Source organism: Mastigoproctus giganteus, chromosome 12 (genome assembly GCF_048544385.1).
Source record: "Mastigoproctus giganteus isolate SK-2022 chromosome 12, ASM4854438v1, whole genome shotgun sequence".
NCBI classification, from domain to species: Eukaryota; Metazoa; Arthropoda; class Arachnida; order Uropygi; family Thelyphonidae; genus Mastigoproctus; species Mastigoproctus giganteus.
In genome coordinates, this window is record NC_143586.1 from 161,009,692 (window position 1) to 161,033,218 (window position 23,527).

Consider the following 23,527-nt stretch of genomic DNA (forward strand, 5'->3'; position numbering starts at 1 on the left):
CATGCACGGTACTAAGTACTATAACTTCTAATACCTTTCGTTTTTTTTTATTTTTTATTTTTTTTTTTAATGAAAAGTTACCAAGTTATTCTTGGTAACTGTTTTGTCAGTGAAACAGAAAATATTATGCAATAAATGGAAGAGGACCATGGAAAATGTTAGCGATTTACACACAAATATCATCTTTTAGAGCCCAAAAGTTGATATTGTTATGGATATTAGTATTAGTAGAGGCATATGATGCAAGCTTATACGGCAAAAAAAAAAAAAAAAAAACCCTTCCCATTTCACCTATCCACTCACTCCTAAAGTTTGTCCACTTCTTCCTAGGTTAGGTTATGCTCATTCTGTCCATTTCCCCTCTCTCAATGCTCTGAGACGTAGCAGGCATACTAGTACTTGTCAAAGGATAGTCAACATGAAAAGAGGTAATAGCAACGAAGAGTATGCGGACATGCACTTCATGTATGGTAAAGCCAACTGCAGTGCACTCGAGGCTGCACATTTGTACCAAGAAGCATTTCCCTGCAGAAGGAAAACAGGTGCACATTCATCAGGGTACGTCAATGCCTTAGTGAACATAGGCACTTCACACATTGTGTATGAGCAAGTAGGCCCAGAAGCATAACCCCTGATGTTCAGGAAAGGGTGTTAGAAAGAACATCCTGTGGTGTTGAAACTAAAAATTAAAAATGTATTATCTTATGTTTAATAAAACCACCCTTAGCAAAGGATTCACAGCTTTTTGTTAAACTAGTGCTTCCCTAGTCAGTGGTAGATCTTAACAGAAAATGTGCATTATCTCGAAAATGGTTCATTTGCGGCCCGATGTTCACTGGGACTTTTTTGCTTATTTTAGTTTGTACTTTTCACCTTTAAATTATTGACCATCATTTTTGAAACAGCCTGTATATTGGGCTTAACATCTAAGTTTGCAGATAGATAATACAAAGGTTGGCAGTGTAGTTAATGAGGTAATTAATGGTAGTCAGAATGAGTTGCTGCAACAAGATCTAGGAAAATTAGGTCGATATGCTGAGAAATGGCAGTTGAATTTTAACATTGACAAAAAGCAGGATACTGTATATGGGTAGCAGTAATCCCAGAAAATAAAAACTAAATCGGACCTGGGGTAATCTTGCAATGAGACAGGAAGTTCTCTGAGCGGTACAGACAAGCTGCAAGGATAGCTCATGGGGTTTTGTCAGTGATATACAGGAATTTTGCTATCAGGGGTAAGGAGGTGATTATCTCATTGTATAAGGCAATGGTCAGGTCACATGTTGAGTACTGTACACGGGTCTGGAGGCCTCACTTCATGAAGGATGTAGAACTGGTGGAATGGGTGCAGTGAAGGGCAGCCAGATTGGTGAAAGAAACAAACGGGTGCTCTTACCAAGAAAGGCATCAGTTCTGCAAATAGCAGCATCTGGAGACTAGGCACCTGCAAAGTGATCTGATTGAGGTGATTAAAGCTTTGAATGGCTTTAGAAAATCCAGTGCTGATGGAATTCTTCCTCTTGCTCAGACTATGCACATGAGGGGGCATAAATTCAAATTGAAGGATGGTTGCAGAAATGTGGAAGTCGGTTCTGCACAACCAGTGGATTAACTTGTCAGAATAAGCCATCCTTTGTTTTGGGATTGCATTGTTTGAATAAATTCAAGAAAGAACTAGAGAAACTATTGGAGATGGTGGATTGCTTTTTTTTTTTTTTTTTTGCGGGGGGGGGGGGGATGTATAAGCCACCTTTCTTTTGTCACTACCCATATAAAAGGCAAGTTAGACCTGAATTTCAGTGTCTGGAATTTTGCCAAGGCATGATATGAGGAAGTTGGTTGTGAAGCACCTCAATCAGTTTAGTCAGGGTCATCATTATTCCATTGGGGAAGTCCTTGGACTTTCAGAATTTGCAGGGTCCTTTTTGTACAATTAATATTCATATCATTTGCAAAGAGCCCTTTACTATGTTAATGTGCATGCGTGTGTTTTTTTTTTTAAATTCCAAATAAAGAATTATTATATCTAATTATAATAATAATTGATGTTGAAACTTACTACTACTGAGTTTGATTTATACTCTGTGTCATGATCCCATGGTCAGAGCAGTTTATGGTTAGTCATTTTGACAAGAAAATAATCATTAATTGTGTTTAGCAATAATATGCATTCTCTGAGTTGCTAGCACTTCTTTGCATTGTTAAAAAAAAACCTATTTTGTTAAAGATAATGAAAGAGATGAAGCAATAGATGTTTTGTAGCAATTTTGTGAATTTATATGCAAGAACCTACCAGGCACCCTTACAAAAAAAGAAAAGTGGTGTATAGTTGTATTTAGTTGGGGAACTGACAAGTGCACAAGAAGCTTGAAAAATAAATTATCCCAATTTATTCTTGTCATTTTAATTCGTCATGGTAATACTGAGTGTGAGAGAATATTAAGCCAGTGAGAAACAAAAACTGAGTTCAGATGTTTTTCTGCTGAAGCTTTGGAAATGCTCTTGACAGACAAATCTAGATAGCAGGTCTGTTGTTAGGAACAAAACTTTGACTCTACATTTCTGAAGAGGTGCAAAGGCTGCAGCAATATCTTTCTTGGAGGAATCATAATCAATTAATGTCCAACAGACAATCCAAACAGAAATCCACTAACAAAAAAAATCCGAGATAAGTTAGTGTTTCGAAATATACTGTACTAGTGGGCCTTGATGCTCTTCCCTTTGCTAAAAAAACTGTACTAATAAACAGTCCTTTTGGCTGTTTTTTGAATATGATGATGTTATTTTGTCAGTGAAATTCCTGCTTTTCCGCAAAATCTTGTTTTCCTTCCAGTTATTTGACCACCACCTGGTTTTTGTTAATTTAAAAAAAAAAATAATAATAACTTTTTGCACAAGTTATTATTATTTTTAAAACCTAATGTTTTTTCTTCTACTTACAATTGCCTGATCTCTATTTGTTTGAAAGTCAAAAGTTGTCAACTGTACATTAATTGAGCTGTTACAAAAGAGTAAGGGTTAGAGTCAAAACCATCACACAAAATGAGTTGTAAGAAAAAATAATAGAAACTAAGAGCAATCTAATAGAAAAATAAGGAGGTGAGGTGGACCGTCAAACAAGATGGATGTTTGTTTGCTTAGAATGCCTTTATGCCAAACATGATCAAAAGCCTTAGAAATGTAACATAAGCCAAGTTATATCACCAGTGAAGTGGCACTGAAAGAATCTACATCGGTGGAACATTCCAAAATTATATAATGGTTGGTGGCCAACATTCCTCAATTACTTTGATAGCTAAAGATTTGTCACCATTTTTTAGTAATGGCCTGATATGAGAAAAGCTTAATTTCAATTAAGTTTTTTATGTTGAAGGAAGAACCATCTCTGGAATAACAGGTAGATAGAGAATATACAAATCAACTCTGAAGCACTCATTTTTAAGAGCAGATGGAGAAAAACATTAAGACTTAGGCAGCATGTTATACAAGCATATTTGCCTATCGCCAGAACACAGGAGCAGTGGCAGTCGGCACAAAACCACCATTCCACATATATCTACACCTGCGAGGGTCTTTAGGTTGCTCAGCCAAAGGCTTTTTTTTAAACTGTGCAGAACCAGCCAATAAAACTAGTATCAGTCGATGCAACTGGTCAGTGTTACACATAATTAACTGTTGTCACTAAAATTGTTCAGGATTATTCTAATTTCTTTCTGTTTATAAATCAAGGCAGCAAATAGAATTTTTTTTTTTTTTTTTCCTTCCTCCCTGGTTGAAAGTTGAGGAGATGTATCAGCGACAAATTAGAGGATGGGTAAGGTATTAATATGTCAGCTTTGTCTTTAAATAGGAGGTAGTTGAATTATAAGTTTGTAATAGCAGGAAAATTATGGAAATATGCAAGTTGCAACTAATGGCTTTAACTAGAGATCACAAGGTTTACTTCATTTGGTATTTGTTTTCAGTTATTAACTTGTTCTGTGACTTTTGTGAACTTTAGTATAGGCCAAACACCAAAGGTCACAACGGTACACTTTATTATCAGTATGCAGCACTTTTTGAGTATAATACTCTATTAGTATTATTATTTTTTTTATTTTTATTTATTTTTTTATTTTTTTGTTACTTGCTCCAGTGTTTCTCTGTTGTATACCCAGAAGAGTGCTATTCACTTCAAATGCATTGGGAAGAGTTGCCCATTTCCAGATGTTTGGGTGCTTCTGATGACCCATATACAAACATTTTAATGCTTTACTCTTATTTTCCAGTAAACTTTAATTAACAGTGCATGAATTCAAAGGTGTGTTCCAGTCAAACTGGAAATGCTGCAAAACATTTCCAATTTGAAAAAAAAGAAATCAAGAAAGAGACGGAGAGGTTGAAAGTCTGCATATTATCTCAAAAGTTATTTTTCACGTTCATGAGTAATTTTAATTCCCGTTTAATTTTCCATAGCTCTTTGTATTGGCACAAGTTTCCAGCATCCAGTACTATAAAACACTTTGATCATTCAGTACTATATAGATAGAAAATATGTTGAAGTAGTCGTGTATATTTCTTACATATTGCAAAAAATATGCAATTTATTTGCCCACCTGGTAGTGTTATAGGAAAAGGGTGCTCACTTGGGAGTTGAATTAACCAAAGTTTATTGAATTGTTTGTGAAACTGCTCTTTAGGAACTTTTCTATTGTATACCCTACCAAGAAAGACCTGGGCAAAATGTTTGATTTAGCAGGTTACACCATCAGAACCGTAATAAAGGACAAGCAAAATATCTCAGAATATGTGACAAGGTAGCAACTCCTTTAAATGCAAAAAATTTAATTGATCCAGACTTTCACTAATCTAAAATCATCATCTAAAAAGATTGATAAATTTATTTACAGAGGACAATATGCAGTGGAGAATTTTCTTAAAGCTGCAGTAGTGCTGCCCCCAGTTGTAACAAAGAACTGAAGTAGAATAACTCTTCTTTTAATATCTGTAAAAAGAGATTTTTGAATTCTGCTTGGAGTATACCATATGTCATTTTTTCTTAATGGATTGCACTCCTTATTGCAAGTAAATTTTTTTTTTTAATAAACAAATTTTTGAAAGGCTATGTTTTGTACACCTTTTATTTAAAAAAAATATTAATTCTGCTGAAAAATTAAAAAAAAAAAAATAGGTATAAAATATAAAGATGAAGCGATTAATGACTTTCATATTCCAGTTTAAAAAACTGTTAAAATGTGCATGGGCACATAATTTCTGCTTATGTATGGGGGGAGGTATTTGAAAATTTCATGGCCTAAGTATGAAAAGGAAGTGGTACAGTGTTAAAACCTTCTGAACTTAATGTATACTAACCCACCAAGTTTAATGCAGCTTCAGTAACCTTTTTTTTTAATTACAGGTCCTGAAGTCAACAAAGTTGTGTGAATGAGGAAGGATGGACAAAATCACTCGTCCAATATTTGGTGGAGGCTAACACTGAAGACAATTCATGAGCATATGGTTATGACATTGGGGGGGGGTGCACCTTCCTGTTCCATTGTTAACACATTCTCAGTCCGAACACAAACCTACATCAAAACGACCTGCAATTTTTGTGCCTTAATGCAAATATGCATCCATTAACTCTCTAAATGCGTTTAAAAAAGGTTCATGGCAGAAAATGCATTTTCTGCCATCAACCTTTATATCTACTCCCCTTCTCTCCTTCCTTCCTTTGAGAGGTAGAGGAAAACCCATATAGAAGTGATCACTTCCCAATGATAACCTACTAGCACATATTGGGAGACCTTGTTTTCCTTTTAAGTTCTCCCAGTGGAAAGTTGAGCAGGCTGACTGGAATGCTTTCCAACAGTGGTGCAGTCACATACTTCACAGAAAGTGCTATCGATACAACTGTAATTGCAATTCCAAAAATATCTACCCAGTTTCCACCATTTCTCAAACCACTGTGTAACATAGAATGCACAGCAGATAAACGAGCACAAAACAAAGCCTGTGGAATATTCCACCACAGCTAATTTCATAGCCTTTAAAAGCACTTTAACCTTTCAGAGCCAGAAAGGATCATGAATCTGTTTTACTTCCTCTATTACCCAGTTGACCAGCCTGGAAAATGGAGGGAAAATATACATCATGACCCCTCATCGTTCTTGGAATATAATGGAGGCACTATTTCAGATTTAAATGCAATAGCCAGTTCTCTTAGGGAAACATTTTCTTGCATTTCAGCAACATCGTCCTGTTCCCCCGGAGTTTCTGGACCTTAACGCAAAAAATGAAAAACAGAACTGAAAAACTAACTTTACATCAAAGGGTGCTCACACAAATAATAGGCCATTTATCATTCACAAGCTAAAAACAGCTGTCACCCTTACAAGGCAAGTGCTGTTGGACCAAATGACATTCATTATGAAATGATTAAACCCCTGTCACCAAAATCCATGGACCGTCTCTTCTTTCTGGACATGCACAAGACAACTTTTGGTAAGGAAAGGATCCCAAATTTTCATCCAATTACCGTAATTTTGCTTTGACTAGCTGTTTGGGCAAAATATTGGTGAGATTGCTCAACAGTATTAGAATCAAATAACCTTCCCTCCAGCATTCAGTGTAGCTTCCAAAGGAACAGGTCTACTTTGGACAACTTAAATTATAATGGAAACAACTATTAATATTTATTTAATGGAAACAACTATTAAGAAATATTAAAAAACCCAATAGTTAATAAATTTAGACTGGTGCCACTTGATCACTTTGAGACCAAGAAGGTTTGAAATATCACTGATGTGACACAAATAAACCAACCACAAAAGAAAAGTAGATATGAGACAAAGCAAGAAATAAATAATATATAACGACCGTTGCAGCCAATCTATCTATATATATTTTTTGTTCTTTGCTTTGTCTTATATCTCTGGATATAATTTATTATGAACTGCACAATACAAATATCTGTATCAGTAATTGATATACGCTTTGGCCATCTTTAGTTCAAATTGTGCTAAAAATGGATTTAACTTTTTTTTTTTTTTTTTTTCATATTTCTTCTTCATCTGTGATTACTGTGCACATTTGCCTATGTAAACCTTTTGTGTGCATCATCCATATCAGATAGGCTTAATATGCGTTATGGCTCTCTAACAGTTTCTTTTGGCCAATAGCATTAGCATTAGTAGAGGCATATGATGCAAGAAAGCTGGCGTCTCTGTAGCCAGGTGGGAAGGAGCAGCAGCAGCAGCAGTGCGTACCACACGCTTCTTGATTAGACCGGGGTTCGAGCCCGTCACCACCAAATATGGAGGATGCGGAAAGGTCAAGGAATGACCACCGCATATTCCGGAGCAATATGGCCTTAGTTGCTAATGCTCCTAAAAACCAAACAACAACAACAACAACAGCAAGAAAGCTAGCTTATTCAGCATCAGCCTAAAAAAAAAACACTTCCATTTCACCCCTCCGTTCGTCCGAAATACCTGTCCAGCTGAGCCTTAAATTTATTTAGGCTATCAACTTCCACAACAAGGGATGGAAGTCTGTTCCACCAACCAACTACCTGCTGGCTAAAGGCATTTTTCCGCACATCTATCCTACATCTGTCTTTCCTCAATTTGAATTTATGCCCTCTCAAGTGATTATTCTGAGGAAGAGGAGGAATCCCATCAGCATTGAGCATGCTCAAATCATTCAAGGCTTTATACACCTCTATCAGATAACCTCGCCGGTGCCTAGTCTCCAGACACTGTAATTTGCAAAACTTAGCCTTTCTTCGTAAGAGCAACCCTTTGTTCCATTCACTAATCTTCTTGCCCTTCTCTGTACTCGTTCCAGCAGCTCTACATCCTTCTTGAAATGAGGCCTCCAGACCTGTATACAGTACTCAAGGTGTGGCCTGACCATTGCCTTATACAAGGGAATAATCACCACCTTATCCCTGCTAGAAAAATTCCTGTATATCATTGACAAAACACCATGAGCTACTCTTGCAGACCGTCTGCACTGTCAGAGAATTTCATATCTGCCTGCACAATTACCCCCAGGTCCTTTTCATTCTCTACCACTGTCAGTGTAGGCACCTCCATACCCAGGTGGGAAGGAGCAGCAGTGCGTAACACACGCTTCTTGATTAGACCGGGGTTCGAGCCCATAACCACCAAATACGGAGGATGCGGAAAGGTCAGGGAATGACCACCGCATATTCCCGGAGCAAATATGGCCTTAGTTGCTAATGCTCCTAAAAACCAAATAACAAACAAACAAAACTGTCAGTGTAGTACCACAGAGTTGATACGTTGCTCTGGGGTTGCTGTTTCCCATATGTAGTACATTACATTTGTCAATGTTAAACTTCATTTGCCACCTCTCAACCCATCGGCTCAACCTTTCCAGATCCTGTTGCAGCATCATAGCATCAGTAGTGTCCTTAACAACCCTGCCAACCTTTGTATCATCTGCAAACTTGGACATTAAGCTTGATATACCATCATCAATATCACACTTATAAATACAGAAAACAATAATGGACCCAGCACTGAACCCTGAGGGATTCCACTAATAACATTAGTCCATGATGAGCAGTGCCCATTGATTACCACTCTGTCTTCTCCCCCTCGACCATCCCTTTATCCATAGCAGCAATTTGCCTCCAATGCCACACTGCTCCAATTTGTGCAGCAGTCTTCCATGTGCAACAGTATCAAAAGCTTTTCTAAGATCCAAATATATAATATCAAAGTTATTCCCTGTATCCACTTCTTTTGTGACTTCATCATAGTATCCAGTCAAATTAGTCAGGCAAGACTTTCCCTTAACAAAGCCATGCTGTGTCCGAGCTATAACTGAAGTCTTGTCTAGATGATCCTGCAGTGCCTCCATTAATTTTCCTGGAACAGAAGTTAAACTCACAGGTCTATAATTACTTGTGTCAGCCTTTGATCCTCCTTTGTGAATTGGGGTCACATTTGCACATCTCCAGTCTATGGGTACCTCCCCTGAGTCCAAAGAAGCGCTCATAATTATGGCTAAGGGTTTGCTTACTTCCTTTGCTGCCTCCTTTAATATAACTGCCTTTTTTATGTTTATCCTCAACAATTTCTCCTCCACTTTCCTCTCAGTTAATACAAAATCATCTAGCTCACTACCAGAGTTTACTTCACCTCTGGCATTACCCTTCCTGAATAACTCCTCAAATGTAAATGTAGATGCAAAATACTTGTTTAGTTTGTTAGCCACCTGAGCAGGATCCTCAACTGTTGAACCATCAATATCCAGTGGACCAACCTGATTCTTCCCTTTCCTTCTAGAGTTTACATAGGTAAAGAACTCTTTTCTGTTTTTCTTTGCATCCTTTGCCAAAGATTTCTCATAATCTGCCTTTGCCTGCCTAATCTCCTATTTGTGACTTGGTTACAGACCAGCTTATATCTATCATAGGCTTATATGTCACCCATTAATTTATATGTATTCTGTGCATTTTTCTTCTCTGCCATACGTCTCATTAGGCCTAACTGAATAGTTATTTAACTGTTCAGTTAGGCCTAAACCTTGAACAATATTTCTTAGTTGGTATGTAAAGCCTAGTAGCTTCCAAGATTAATTCTTTGAATGGCTCCCATTTTGAATTTGCTGTTGGTAACATCATCAGTTGGTCCCACTGTATAGAATTTAAATACTGTCTCAGACCATCGCAGTCGCCCTTCACGAAAGCAAAAACCCTTCCCTTTACCCCTGATGGTAGTTACCTCTTTGAGTAAATCCCACTTCAGCACAATGTGATCACTGCCACCTAGTGGTTCCTTTATCTGCAGATTCTTAATGCATGAAGAATCACTACTGATAATCAGATCATGGGTATTACTCCCTCTAGTTGCCTCCCGAACATGCTGATGTAGAAAACAATCATCCAATAAAGCCTTGCTATTGGTGAGTGACCAACCCACAATTTCCAGTCGATATCTGGGAAATTAAAATCCCCATTATAAGAATCTCTGATTTACTGGCCCACTCTATTTCCCTGTACGGTTTCTTATTATACTTATCAGAGTCATTAGGTCTATAGCACACTCCTACTCTCAATTTTGATCACCCAATGCTTATGTCACACCAAACTGATTCGTGACTGTCCAGCAATGTCGACTGGCTTCGCTTCCTTGGATTTTATGTGTTTCCTAACTAACAGCATAACCCCTCCTCCTTCCTATCCTGTGTATCCTTCCTGTACACATTGTACTCCCCAAATTCCAGTTCTGCATTCCTTATATCTGTGTGACACCCCGTCTCTGATATCCCAACAATATCTGCCTTTGATGTTTTGAGCAATACCTCAAATTCATCAAATTTATTTACCAAACTCCTAGCATTGGTGTACACGCAAGTATACATGCACCTGTTCCTATTCTTAGCTACCCTAACACAACCCATGTGTTTACTTGTACCGCAATGACTCCCAGCAGTCTCTGAAATATCCTGCATTTTGTTTTCCAGGCTGCTGCTCATTCCAATAGAAGCAGTGCAAGAATCACTTTCACCTCTGCCAGTGGCTACTGTTAATCTATTAGTCCTTATATCTCCCCCCCCCCCAAGCTAGCAGTTTTGCGATCCACCTAACACTGCCTCGATAGCATCAGCAAATATTCTTGCACCCTTTCTATTTAAGTGTATCCCATCCCTCTTTGAGTAAATCCCACTTCAGCACACTGTGATCACTGCCACCTAGCAGGTACCTTTATCTGTAGATAAAGGAACCACTAGGTGGCAGTGATAGAAGTAATTAAAATAAATAAACAGATATTTATTTTAATTACTTCTATCCTATATGCTAAGTGAATTGTTACATGCTTATCAAATATGAAACCAACAATAGCCCACTTCTTATACCACATAAATGGATTTTGATTTTCTGAACAATCAGATTCCAGACTGTTGGGCTTTTATTGTGTGTACCATCAGATTTTCTAGTTGTTGGACAGCAGTTCAGTTTTGTTTGCCCATGAATTCCAGAGCACTTTTCCTGAAACATGTAACTTTGGAATGCCTATTATGTCTTTAATTTAAAAAAAAAAAAAAAAAAAAAGTTCCTCATAATCTAATTAGAAGAACTTTCTGAAAGCTTTTCTTTAGTGAACTCTTCATATTTATTACTGTAGGTACCCTACAAAATACAATAACTGTTAGCCCAAGTCAAAGAACTGGATCATCACGAGTGCAAGCCAGTGTACCTACAAGTTCCATAGGAGGTGGAATTTCACCGTCATTGTTTAGTCAGGTAGGTTTTATGATAAACAAAAAAACAAAAGGGTTTTTAAGCACTTTTCATTGAACTTTTTATTTAATTGTACTATCTGTTATTCAGCTGGCTTTTAAAAACACTGTACCATTTGTTTTTTCACTTGACTGGTTGCAAACATTCCTTTTTTTTTTATTATTTATTATTTTATTAATGTGGTGTATGTGTATTCTGACTCTGTACTTATAAATGACCTACAATGAAATGTTTTTAATAAAAACATTCCGCAATAAATACTTTACCTGCCCCTTTTTTATAGTTATCCATCCATCTTCCTTTAATGACAATACTGTTTACAAAATAAAAATGTGCTTGTTATTAAAGTACCTTAAAAATTAAACTGTACCTGATAGAAGGTATATTTTTAAAATTATTAACTTTTCATTTGGAGGTCAAAGTTAATTATATAAATAGTAGCTTTTTTGAAATTTTAATTTAAACCATTAATAAAAAACAAAACAAAACATACAAATATTCTAAAATTCAATTAAATAATAGTTAAGATCTTACAGGATACATAAAATTATCTCAAAGAAACTGAAAACTTGCACATGCTTGTCAGAAAAGATAAATATGGGTTCGGTCAGCAGTAAATATCTTAAATGTATTAAAACATAATCTAAAAAGGAAGCAATTAACTTCCAGAGCATCTCAGATGATCATACTTTTTTATTATATAACTTAACACAAGTTTTAAACTACCTGTTCTCTCCCCAGTGTATACTACATAACACCCAATCTGACTGAGTTATTGTTGGCTTTAATCTGATTTTAAATTGTTGGTCTTGTTTTTTTTTTTTTTTTTTTTTTTGTTTTGTTTGTGTGGTCAGTCTTACTCTACAATCAAAATTTGTTTTAATATTTTAATTAATAATCTCTTAATATATATTTACCACATTTCCCCCGTCATTACAATCTCCATATTCATATCCTACATTGTATATTTCCATTAAGTGTAATACCAGTTTTAATCTGCTCTCTCATTAATTATTTTTATTTATTAAGCATAATTATTTAATTTTTTCTCTTGATGCACTCAATTCAATTCTATTAAATACAATTTGGGTCATCGTTGGCAGTTCTTAACAGTTAAAAAAAAAAAAAAAAAAAAAAAAAGTACAAAGTTCATACCTTATTTTTAACAAGGAAATCCATTCATTTTTCAGATTTTTCATTAATTTTATTCTTAACCAAAGTTACTCTATCAGTTACAGCGAGACAACTGGGAATGTAGATATGCACAGAAAATACTGTATTTATCATTTTTGTTTTCATATCAGTTTATTTTGATATGAAATATTACATTTTATTATAAAACTAAATCTTATTCTTTCTTTGTTTGGGAATGTATGAAAAATCAGGCAGAGCAAGACTAGGAGTTTACATTTACTATTGAGATTAAAGCCATAACATGTGCCATCTGTTAAGTGTAAATGAAAAGGAATATATATGCATAGACCTTTGAATTCTAAAACAGACAAGGAAATTAATCCTCATGGAAAAGGTATAGAAAAAAAAACTGTTGTACACCTTATGAATTAAAACGTTATGGAGAGAATTTTTTTTTTTTTTTTTTTTGTTAGTGTGTAAGAATGAATTGGGAAACTTTTAGTGATGTAATAAAATTGAAAACACTATTATACCACACATACAATTACTGCAAACAAATAATGCTAAAAAGGAGCTAACTGCATCCTGCTTACACTCCCATCCAAAAAAAAAAAATAAACCTACATTAAACCTAAATCCCATCCAAAAACAAAATTAAACCTGCAGGTTTCAATTAGCATCTCTTTAGTTGTTGTTTTGTGGCAGCTGATTGCACCATATTTAATAATCTACTTTTTTTATTTATTTATTTATTTTTTTTTTTTGTTCTTTTGTTGAGAAACTTTAACTGTACAGTAAACTCTTTAAAATCCAGCCTCCTTGAGGAGATTGAGGGTGCCAGTTTTAAAAATTTTTGGATTAATAGAGGTATACCACTACTAGGTAGTACAGAAGTTTTGGAGAAGCATGTTCCAGTGAATATTAAGGAATAATTTACAAGGTATGCACAGTCTTTATCAGTTTACATAACATTTTATTTTTAATAATGTATTGTGGAGAAATTCAATCAATTTCTTGCACATAATAACAAAGATCGCTGGTGTTTTTTTTTTTTTGCATTACTAATTGTGCAGCTGACAAGCTGTGGGGTAAAATGTGCCGTGTTGTTTATTATGTACAATTGTCATTATGCATACCTGCTAAAGAGAGAATATTCATATCCTCGGATGTTTATTTGCCATTGTAATCTATGTGCAGAAAAAGGGCAACATTTCTCTTTTTAGTGCTTTTTTTTTCTGTTATTCTGTGAACTTCATACCTTAGTCTAAACTGCTCTTGCCACTTACAGCAACATAACTAATCACATAGCACTTGTATGAGCTGCCTGTCAGTCCTGTATACAGACTATAGGCAAATAATACACCAAAAGATATACTCCTAATGGCAGCATTTGTGGAATAGACAGACTACGGATAAATTATATCGTATAAAGCCTGTAATTGAACCGTGGCAGTCTAGTCTGCGCAGGAATCGTAAGGAGCAAGTTGTTCTTGCCCGGACCCGCACAGGACATAGCCATTTGACTCATTCATATTTGCTGAGGGCTGATGATCCTCCTATGTGAGCCCTGTGACACAATTTTATCAATCAGACACATTTTAATTGACTGTCCAGTTTTTAGCAATATACGTTTTACCGCTTTTAACCGTCTGACTGAGCCGTATACACTCAGTCAGATTTTATCTGACAATGACCAGGTGTCTGCTATTTTTAGCTTTTTGAAATCAGTGAACCTTTTTACTCATATTCAAAAAATCTACCGCGTTATTGTTACTTGTTTACTGATATTTGTCTTTTACAGTTTATACTTGTTTTTATACCTTGACTTAGTGACCTAATTCATTAGGCCACTGAAAGTTTTACTTTTTATGACCAGGTTTTGGCACATAGCCTTGGTTGCTAATGCGCCAATAAAACCCATCCAACCAACTTGTATGAGCTGATGAATTTGACAGCTGGGAGTAAAGAGAATAAATTATAGATGTTAAAACCTTGGTTGTACAGAATTAAATCTAATTTTTGTGTGCATCAGTGCACCCTTTATCCCTTGTTTTATGCATTGTCTGCCTCTTTTTGCTATCAGCAAAAAGAGGCAGACAGTGCAAGAATGATGTCATAATCACAGCTTGAATAGTTATCCATACAAGCTGTGATCAGTGATATATCTGTAATTTGCAAAAGCAGCTCATGCTAAGTTACAAAAGTTTACTGAATAATCAACAGCACTAAAAGACATTTTCACCCTTTTTTTTTTTTTTTTTTTTCTTGCATGTATTCTTTAAGACAAATGTAGTTGTAGATTTGAGTGCCAGATTGCTTTCTTAATATTTCCAGATTATGAAATGATTATTTCCTGTAAAAATTGAAGGATTTTATAGAGTTTTCTGTATTTAAAAAAAAAAGAGAGAGAGAAAGAAAGACTGAATTAACAAAATCATTGGCTAAATGGCTATATTACTAGAAGAAAGACTTGCTATTACTTTGAAGTGATAAAATGAATAATATTAAAAATGTATTATTTTGTTCAACATCTTTCTGGTTCCTTATTGAGTGTTATCACTCTCCCAAATTGGATATGTTATGTAAATCTTTGAAAGTCTTTGCCATCTGTATCTATGGATTAAAATTTAATGGCCAGTGGTAGCAGGCAGATGTTAGATTAAAGTTATTATTGAAAATTAAATTAATTTTTTTTTTTTAATTTTTGAAAAGAAAAATTCATAAGTAAAACCCATCATTATTTTTTTATTTAAATTTTTTGAAGCGGTAATAGATTCTACATCCTATTTATGTCCCTTGATTCACATGTTATGAAATTCTGAACATGTATACCACATAAACACCATGTTCTTCTCTGTAATTTCCAAAATCGAAGCATTTGGACATAGTTTGAAGTGACCTTTAAGTTGCGTAAGGTGGCCTAAGCTCTGTATCAGTGTTAGTTACTGGTAAGTGCCCAACTTGCTTTCTGTGTGTTCTTTCCTCTAGGTATGATATACTCAATACTATAGTGTATTACTATAGTGACATCTATCATATTACATTATCATTACATTTACATTATCATATATGCAAACATACAATTCATATCACAATACAGGTAGTTCCCGTGAGTTAATTCATTCCTAGTGCAAGCTCGTAAAGTGAGAATTTTTTTCCCATAGACGTAATGTTAAAAACGGGGGTTGAGTTCCTAACAATGAAATTTGACTATAGTAATGTTAAATAAAGATCAACAAAACAATAGTTTATACTTAAACAATGATTCATTTATCCAAAGAAATGTAAACATAGTCTTTAAAATCAAGCGAATTATAATAATAAAGAAATTATTTATGTCATACAAATGTTAAAGAATATTTATTTTTCATCATAATCATCAACTAAATGCACACTTGTTGACGGCTTTGCACTCATTGGTTTGTTGGAAGCACAAGGAGTCGTTTTCAAATGCTTCAAGAGTCGTGGGTTTCCAAGACGGTCTTCTCTTTTCTAGTGCACTCGAAATTTGAACCTTGTAACCCGAAAATCTCAAATGCGTTTCCTATGTGTTGAAAAGCTTTGTCAAGTCTCTTGGAGTGAAGGAACGAACAGGAGTTTCATCTGTTAAATCTTATTTTTCTTCAGCTTCTTCACATTGTGCCATTTCAAGAAGGTCTTGATTTGTGAGCTCTCCATTGTGTGGAGAGCTCATATATCAAGAAAGCAGATCAGTGATGTTAATTGTAGAAATCTCAAGCTGCAGTTGGATAGCAATATTAACCACCGCTTCTATTTCATTTTGTACAATCTGTACTGGCTCTTGAAATCCTTCAAAATCATCAATAAAATGATGACAGAGTTTATTTCAAACACCATGTTCTTCTCTGTAATTTTGCCCCAGGCTTGTTTTGTTATTTTGATTGCATCTAAATTATGGAATTTTTTTCCGAAATTCTTTTAAGAGTTGGGCCTCCCTCCTTATCTCTACCTGAACAAATAAATACACGCACAATAGTAATATATTGTATAGCTAAACGTGTGATTTTAAATGCCGTATTTATGAATGTTTAGCATTTATTTATTGCAATTAATGTTCATATTTTCAATTATGTTGATATTTGATATTTAAAAAAAAAAAAACAAAAACTCGTAAAGTGGGAACTACCTGAATTTAATTCTTATACAGAAATGGGCCAAACATGATTATATTTGAGGCTTTCATAGACAGGTTCTGTTTCAGCTGGATCTCTGACATTGCTCTGGGTAATGTTCCAACTAGCAGAATCTCTCATCATCCTTCAGTGGTAAGCAAGTATTATAATTGACATCACCCGGAAAAGAATTCTGGACAAATCTTCATATATCTAAAGAACCCTTTGAGATCAGGAGTTGGATGCATGGTAATTTCTTGCTTTCACTGACCAAGTGCAAAGAACTTTATTACTAAGCGAGAGAGCACACACACACACACACACACAAAATGGAAACTGACACAAGGCACAGATAACTACTGTATGTAGCTTTCGTCAACTAATTGAGCATTGAAAAGCGCGATGGTTTTTATGTGTGGCTAACCTTGAAGTACATAAGCATACAAGATCACGGAGCAGGGGAGGGTGGTTTATGGGTATGTGTGAATTTTGACGAGGAAGAGAGAAGAGAGGGAAAGGAAGAAGGTTGAGGTAAGTGACTGCTATTGTAGGCATCAAAGATGGGATGTATGTTGGTGCCGTGGTCCCTGATGTGTGCTGATTCCAGCCAATGGCGGATCTTGAAATCATAGGCTTCTCTCGCAATTTCAAGATCCACCGTTGGCTGGAATCAACATGCGTCATTGTCAGCGGAAGTACAATCAACAGGGACCATGGCACCTGCATACACCCCATCTTTGAGCCTCTCATAGTCTGTGAGCTCGGGAGCCACCTATGATGGCAGTCACCTATTTCAACCTTCTCCCCCCCCCGACCATGCACACCTACAGTCTGCAAGCTGTGAACCGCCTACGACGACAGTCACCTACCTCAACCTACTCCTCTCTCCCTCCCCTCCCTTCCTTCCCTCCTCCTCTCCCTCATCACTGTTCACACATACTCGTAAACCATCCTCCCCTGCTCTGTGACCTTATGTACTTCAAGGTCAGCCACACAGGCGCCTCCGTAGCCAGGTGGGAAGGAGCAGCAGTGCGCAGCACACGCTTCTTGATTAGACCGGGGTTCGAGCCCGTCACCACCAAATACGGAGGATGCTTCAAACAGGCCTCTGAGGTTGGGTATGTTCATATTGTAGTTTTAAATGTTTTTCACCAACCTTATGTAGAAATAAAACACAAAGAAAACAAAAACTGGAATCTTGATAACTGTATTTATAATAAGTTATATTTGTCTGTATTTACAATAAATTATATTTAACTTTACAACTAAAATATATACATATAAAATATACATTAAAATATACTGGGTTAAGAACAATAAAATACATTAAAATATACTAAATTAAAATCGATAAAACCAAAGCTTTCGAAGGCTCCTGCCTTCTTCTTCAGCGGTATTTTCTTTGTTCTGCGGTGCGTCTTTAAATACCAGCAGGTTCACGGTACTCATCACGTGTTTCTTTCCCACGTGTTCTGTTCTCTTGTGTTACGGAATCGGAAGTGGCTCGAGAGTGGGTCATGTGGAACTGTTCATCCCTTCTGAGGATAGTAGCCTCAAAGAGGGGATGGATCCGCATTCCTCTATCTCTATTAATGTTCACTGTGGAACAGATCCGCAAACTCTCAAGCCACTTCCGGTCCCAGAACTTATTCGCCCGATCAGTGATGATAGCCTCGTCCGGGGAGATGTGGTGCTGCTTCTCCCAAAAATGCTCGGCCACGGCGGACTTACCATAGTCCGCACTTCTTATTGCCTTAGTGTGCTCCCCCAGACGGTCTTTGAGACGGCGTTTTGTTTCCCCTACATAACACTCCCCACAATCCGGGCATCTAATACTGTATACGACCCCACTTGCATTCTCTTTTTGAATGGGGTCCATTACTCGTGACACGATTGTGTGCAGCCTCCGCCCCGGAAGCTGCACACAACGTGTCTGATAATTTCTTAGTATTCTAGTTATGTGATCAGTTAGACCCGGATAGTAGGGAATATATGCAGTGGATACTGGCGTAAAAGATTCGCCTCCCCTCTGATTTCCTTTAATATATTTTTCTATAATCCTCTGGGGGTAGCCACATTTTGTAAGATCCGTCGTGACACGTTCATACTCTATCTTCCTATCCTCGGAGGTACTACAGTGTGATTTTGCCCTGTCAACTAATGTTCTAACCACACTGTTCCTATGATGGTTGGCCTGAGCTGAATTGTAGTGTGAATATTGACCTTTACACATCGATTTCCTATAGACCTTAGTCTTTAGTTGTTGGTCTTCCCTACAGACCAACACATCTAGGAACGGCAAAACTCCTCCTTCTTCTGCCTCCGAGGTAAATTGTATGAATGGGGAGAAGCCATTTAAAATATTCAACACCTGATCTTCACTCCCCTTTCGAATAATTGAAAACCTATCATCTACGTATCTAGTGTTCTCCCTATGCGCCCCTGGAAAAGATACGTAGATGATACGTTTTCAATTATTCGAAAGGGGAGTGAAGATCAGGTGTTGAATATTTTAAATGGGTGGTGAATATTTAACAAGTCTTCTCTTTTGGTGAAGTGTTACTTATTTGAGGTAGTGCAATACATGGCAACTCATTGTGAAGGAAGAGCACAATATGAAATACAGATAAAATGATGCCCTTCACACTACTAACGTAGTTTTTTGTTTAAGAGTTGTCTATGGTGTGTTTACACCAATATTTTATAAGCATATTTATACGCTGCTCTGTGCCTTAAATTAAGTAAGTGTACTATCCACAAACATTGGCATTACAAGACCACAAGGGGGGAGGGGATCACTCAGCGCTACCCTGAGTGAACTGTAGAATTTATTCAAACCTTTACACTGATAACTGTCGATTTTACTGTAGAGGAAAAAAAATATCAAGATGAACAGTGTTTGATCATTTAGTATTATAGTGGCAAATGATTCAAGGAAGCAAGCTTATACAGCATCAGTAAAATACGCATGCAACACTCACTTCTGCCCATCCCCTCTAATAATTTGTGCAATCCTTCCTCAAATTTACCCAAACTATCCTCTGGCTGAAAGCAAATTTCCACACAACCATCCTTCTTTAATTCAACCCAATGATGGCAGGTCACCTAACAGTGCCAAACTTTTTTTTAATTTCTGGAAAATGTTTTGGGATTTTTTAATCCACTTAAACAATGCTAATATTTCATATATTTTTAATAGATTGCTTTACATTCTACATGTTATCTTCTTCTTATCAAAAAAGCAAAAAATATATATAATTCTAAAAACTGCAAAAAATAAAAAAACATTTTAGATGTAATAGAAACATCAGTCTTTTAGTGTCTTTCATCTTCCAGTTAAGATTGTTAAGTGTACGAAATTTCAGATGTTCACGCACATCTGCTTCTTATTATGTATATTTCATAATTTATTTAGGGTTTATTTCAAATTCAGTGTACGCCACAGTATGCAAAATTTGAAGCTATGTATCTTTCTTCTCTCAGTATAGCGGCTGTTTTGAGAGAATATCAGTTTTGATTGCACTATGTGAAAACAATAAATTTTTCAAACAACTGGGGTAAGGCTGTATATTTTTAAAATCAGTTGTTTTACTTTTGTATCATAGAAAATATTTTTTGTAGAGATAGAGTAGTCCTTAGAAATTCATGTCTGTTTCAAATTATACATAAAATATGTTGAAACTACAAAAATTAATTTCAGTTTTAGTGAGATTAATTAAATCCGTAAAAAATAACTTGCTAGTAACCGAAAGGAGAACACAAAAGCAAGAGTTCAACATTGGTAGTAAACAATACTTTTTAAATATTAAATTGACCAATATTTAATTTCCAAATTGGTATATTGCATATCCTGACATACAATTCAACCTTTGAAACACTGAAAAAAATCATCTAAAATTTTAAGGTTGACATTTTATAAACCAAAGAAATTTTTATCTTCTTCATTAGACAAAAACAATAGTTTGTGGAATTCATATGGAGTTTGCAGAGAAACATTAATTTGCATCATAGAACTAAACAGGCAACAAAGAATCGCTTTATTCTATGATGAGAACCTCCCATCTACACATACATCAACAATGACTGATATCATACTGTAACCTATGCCTGTAGATTTTAGTTTCGTGACCTTCAATATTGGAGAAGACTGTATATTCTTATTTCTTTCTTTACAAGTGTATTTTTTGCCTTGGAAATTCATGCTTAATCATAGATCGAGCATGAATTTCCAAGGCAAAAAACAGGAGTCAACCGGGATTATATGTGATAAATACATGTCACCCTGCATTGCAAGTTTTGCCTCCCCCATCTCTTCTCCTGCGTTTTGACACCATATGAAATTAAACTGTGCTCCTCCCCGCTTCCACAGTGGCAAGAACTTTTTACTGACATTTTAAGCACCTCCGTAGCCAAGTGGGTAGGAGCAGCAGTGCGTAGCACACGCTTCTTGATTAGACCGGGGTTTGAGCCCGTGCCCACCAAATACGGAGGATGCGGAAAGGTCAGGGAATGACCACCACATATCCCCGGAGCAATATGGCCTTAGTTGCTAATGCTCCTAAAAACCAAATAGCAAACAAACTGACATTTTATTTTTATTGACATTTGCAGATGAAACAACAATCATTTGAAATTTTAGCTTTGAAATTTACATCTATACTTTGGTTACAGATTATTAAAATAAAAAAAAAATAGTTTAAACAAAATTAAATATGGGAAAATTTCTTGCAGTAACTGACAATCAGAATTAAAATAAACTTTAATATAGTTACATATAACAAAATAAATACAGGCAGTTTTTGCTTTACGAGGTTTTTTTATTTTATTTTTTTTTAAATAGTATCAAGTACCAACAAAATCGAAAATATGAACATTTTAATTGCAAAAAAGAATGTTAAACATTCATAAATACTGCATTTCAAACCATGTGCGTAGCTATACAATACAGTGTACCCAGCTTTACGATATTAATCCGTTCCAGAGACACCATCAATATCGTCATGTGAACCCAATAACAAATTGTTTTTTGGTAATTCGTTCCACAACCTCTGAAGTTGAAATAACTCTCTAAAAGGTGTTTTTTTAGTGTAAATTATATTAGTTACCAATTCAAATCATTAAAACGCACTACACTTTCATCGTTATCATGTGTTTTGTTATAAGAACCAATTTTGAGCAGCTTTGTTGATATTTTTCTAAAGCACATTTCTGGAGGTCACAACCATAAAACAGTAAAAACAATTTGCACTTTCTGGTTTATTGGGCTTTTCTGTTACTGCAAGCGTTTATAAATGGGTAGTAAACTCGTTGTTATATTGCATTTGCGAAAATACCGATAGCTGGGTTTTTTACATTATTATGGTGAAATGTGTTTCCCCTTTACTGAAATCTTCAGTCGTATAAAAAACATAAATAAATTTTCAGAATCTTCTCTTTCTTTTTTTTTTTTTTTTTTTAAGCTGGGTAAACTTGTTAATCTGCACAAATCGTGTTAGTTGCAATTTGCGCGTTCCATTAAAAAAAGCTTATGCATGCTATTGAAATTTATAAAGAAAAGAGAAAATTATCTTGGGAACAAACGCCTCTTGAAGCATTTCTGAAGAAGACGACTCCTTGTGCAACAAACCAACGAGTGGCGAGTCAATAATGAGATCAACGAGTGTGCATTCAGTCAATGATGATGAAGAATAAACATTCTTTAACATTTGTAAGTCATAAATAATTTTCGTTTCTTTTCATTTCTTTACGTTTTCATTTCTTTGGATAAATCAATTATTGTTTAAACATAAACTAATTAGCTAACTAATTTCATTGTTGAGAATATAACCCCTATTTTTAACTTGGGTAAAAAATTCCCACTTTATAGGCGCACATGCTAGGAACGAATTAACTTGTTAAGTCGGGAACTGCCTGTACTAAAATAGAATAAATAAACAAAATTAAAACTGATAAAATCAATAAAAGCCTTAAAATGCAGTATAAGTAGCTTTTGAGAAAAGGTACATCTTATTCAGCTTAAAAGAATGTGTAGCATATTGGAGTATAAGTTGATTTCGCATACCTGATTAGTATGGGCGATATCATAAAAACTAATGATCTAGCATCAGTGGTGCCAAATAAAATGCATGAGATACACAGTAGCACTCTGCAATTCATATTGGGGTCCACAGCAAACATTTGGACTGATTTGTCATGTTAGAAGTCAGTAACTTCAATGTCATTAGCATTAATAGAGGCATATAATGCAAGAAAGCAAGTTTATATAGCATCAACCAAATAAAATAAAAAAAAAAAATGAACCTTCCCATTTCACCCATCCATTCACCCCAAATGCTTGTCTAGTTCTGTCTTATTTAATTTGTCAACCTTCACTACGACATATGGAAGTTTGTTCCAACTATCAACCACCCACTGGCTAAAAACAAATTTCCGCACATTTATTCTACAGTTGTCTTTCCTCAATTTGAATTTATGTCCCCTCAGATGGGTAATGTAATCTGGGCAAGAGGAAGAATCCCATCAGCATTGAGCTTGCTCAAACCATTCAAGGCCTTATACACCTCAATCAGATCACCTCGCAGGTGCCTAGTCTCCAGATGACGCAATTTGCAGAACATAAGCCTTTCTTGGTAACAGCAACCCTTTGTACCATTCACCAATCTCGTTGCCCTTCTCTGTACTTGTTCCAACAGCTTTACATCCTAAAATGATACCTCCAGACAGTACCGAAGGTGTGGCCTGACCATTGACTTGCATAAGGGGACAATCACCTCCTTATACCTGGTAGAAAAATTACTGTATATCATTGATAAGACAACATGAGCTACTTTTGCATCCTATCTGCACTGCCCAGAAAATTTCATATCTGACTGCACAATTCCCCCAAGTCCTTTTCATTCTCCACTCCCTGAGTGTAGTTACACACAGTTGGTATGTTACTCTGGGGTTACTGCTACCCATATGCAGTACTTTACATTTGTCAGTGTTAAACTTCAGTTGCCAC

At 35.7% G+C, this 23,527-nt stretch overlaps 1 protein-coding gene across 2 annotated transcripts in view; it reads left to right on the plus strand.

The window, feature by feature from the left end:
• Positions 1 to 23,527, plus strand: part of Art4 (arginine methyltransferase 4) — a 261,955-nt gene that overhangs the window by 230,334 nt on the left and 8,094 nt on the right. The window contains exon 15 of one of the 2 annotated variants that reach the window (XM_090386019.1): positions 11,170 to 11,260. In XM_090386019.1, coding sequence (XP_090242145.1) covers positions 11,170 to 11,260 — 91 coding nt within the window. Of the gene's footprint in view, positions 1 to 11,141; positions 11,261 to 23,527 lie in introns of both variants that reach the window. The other variant, XM_090386018.1, reaches the window with a different exon arrangement.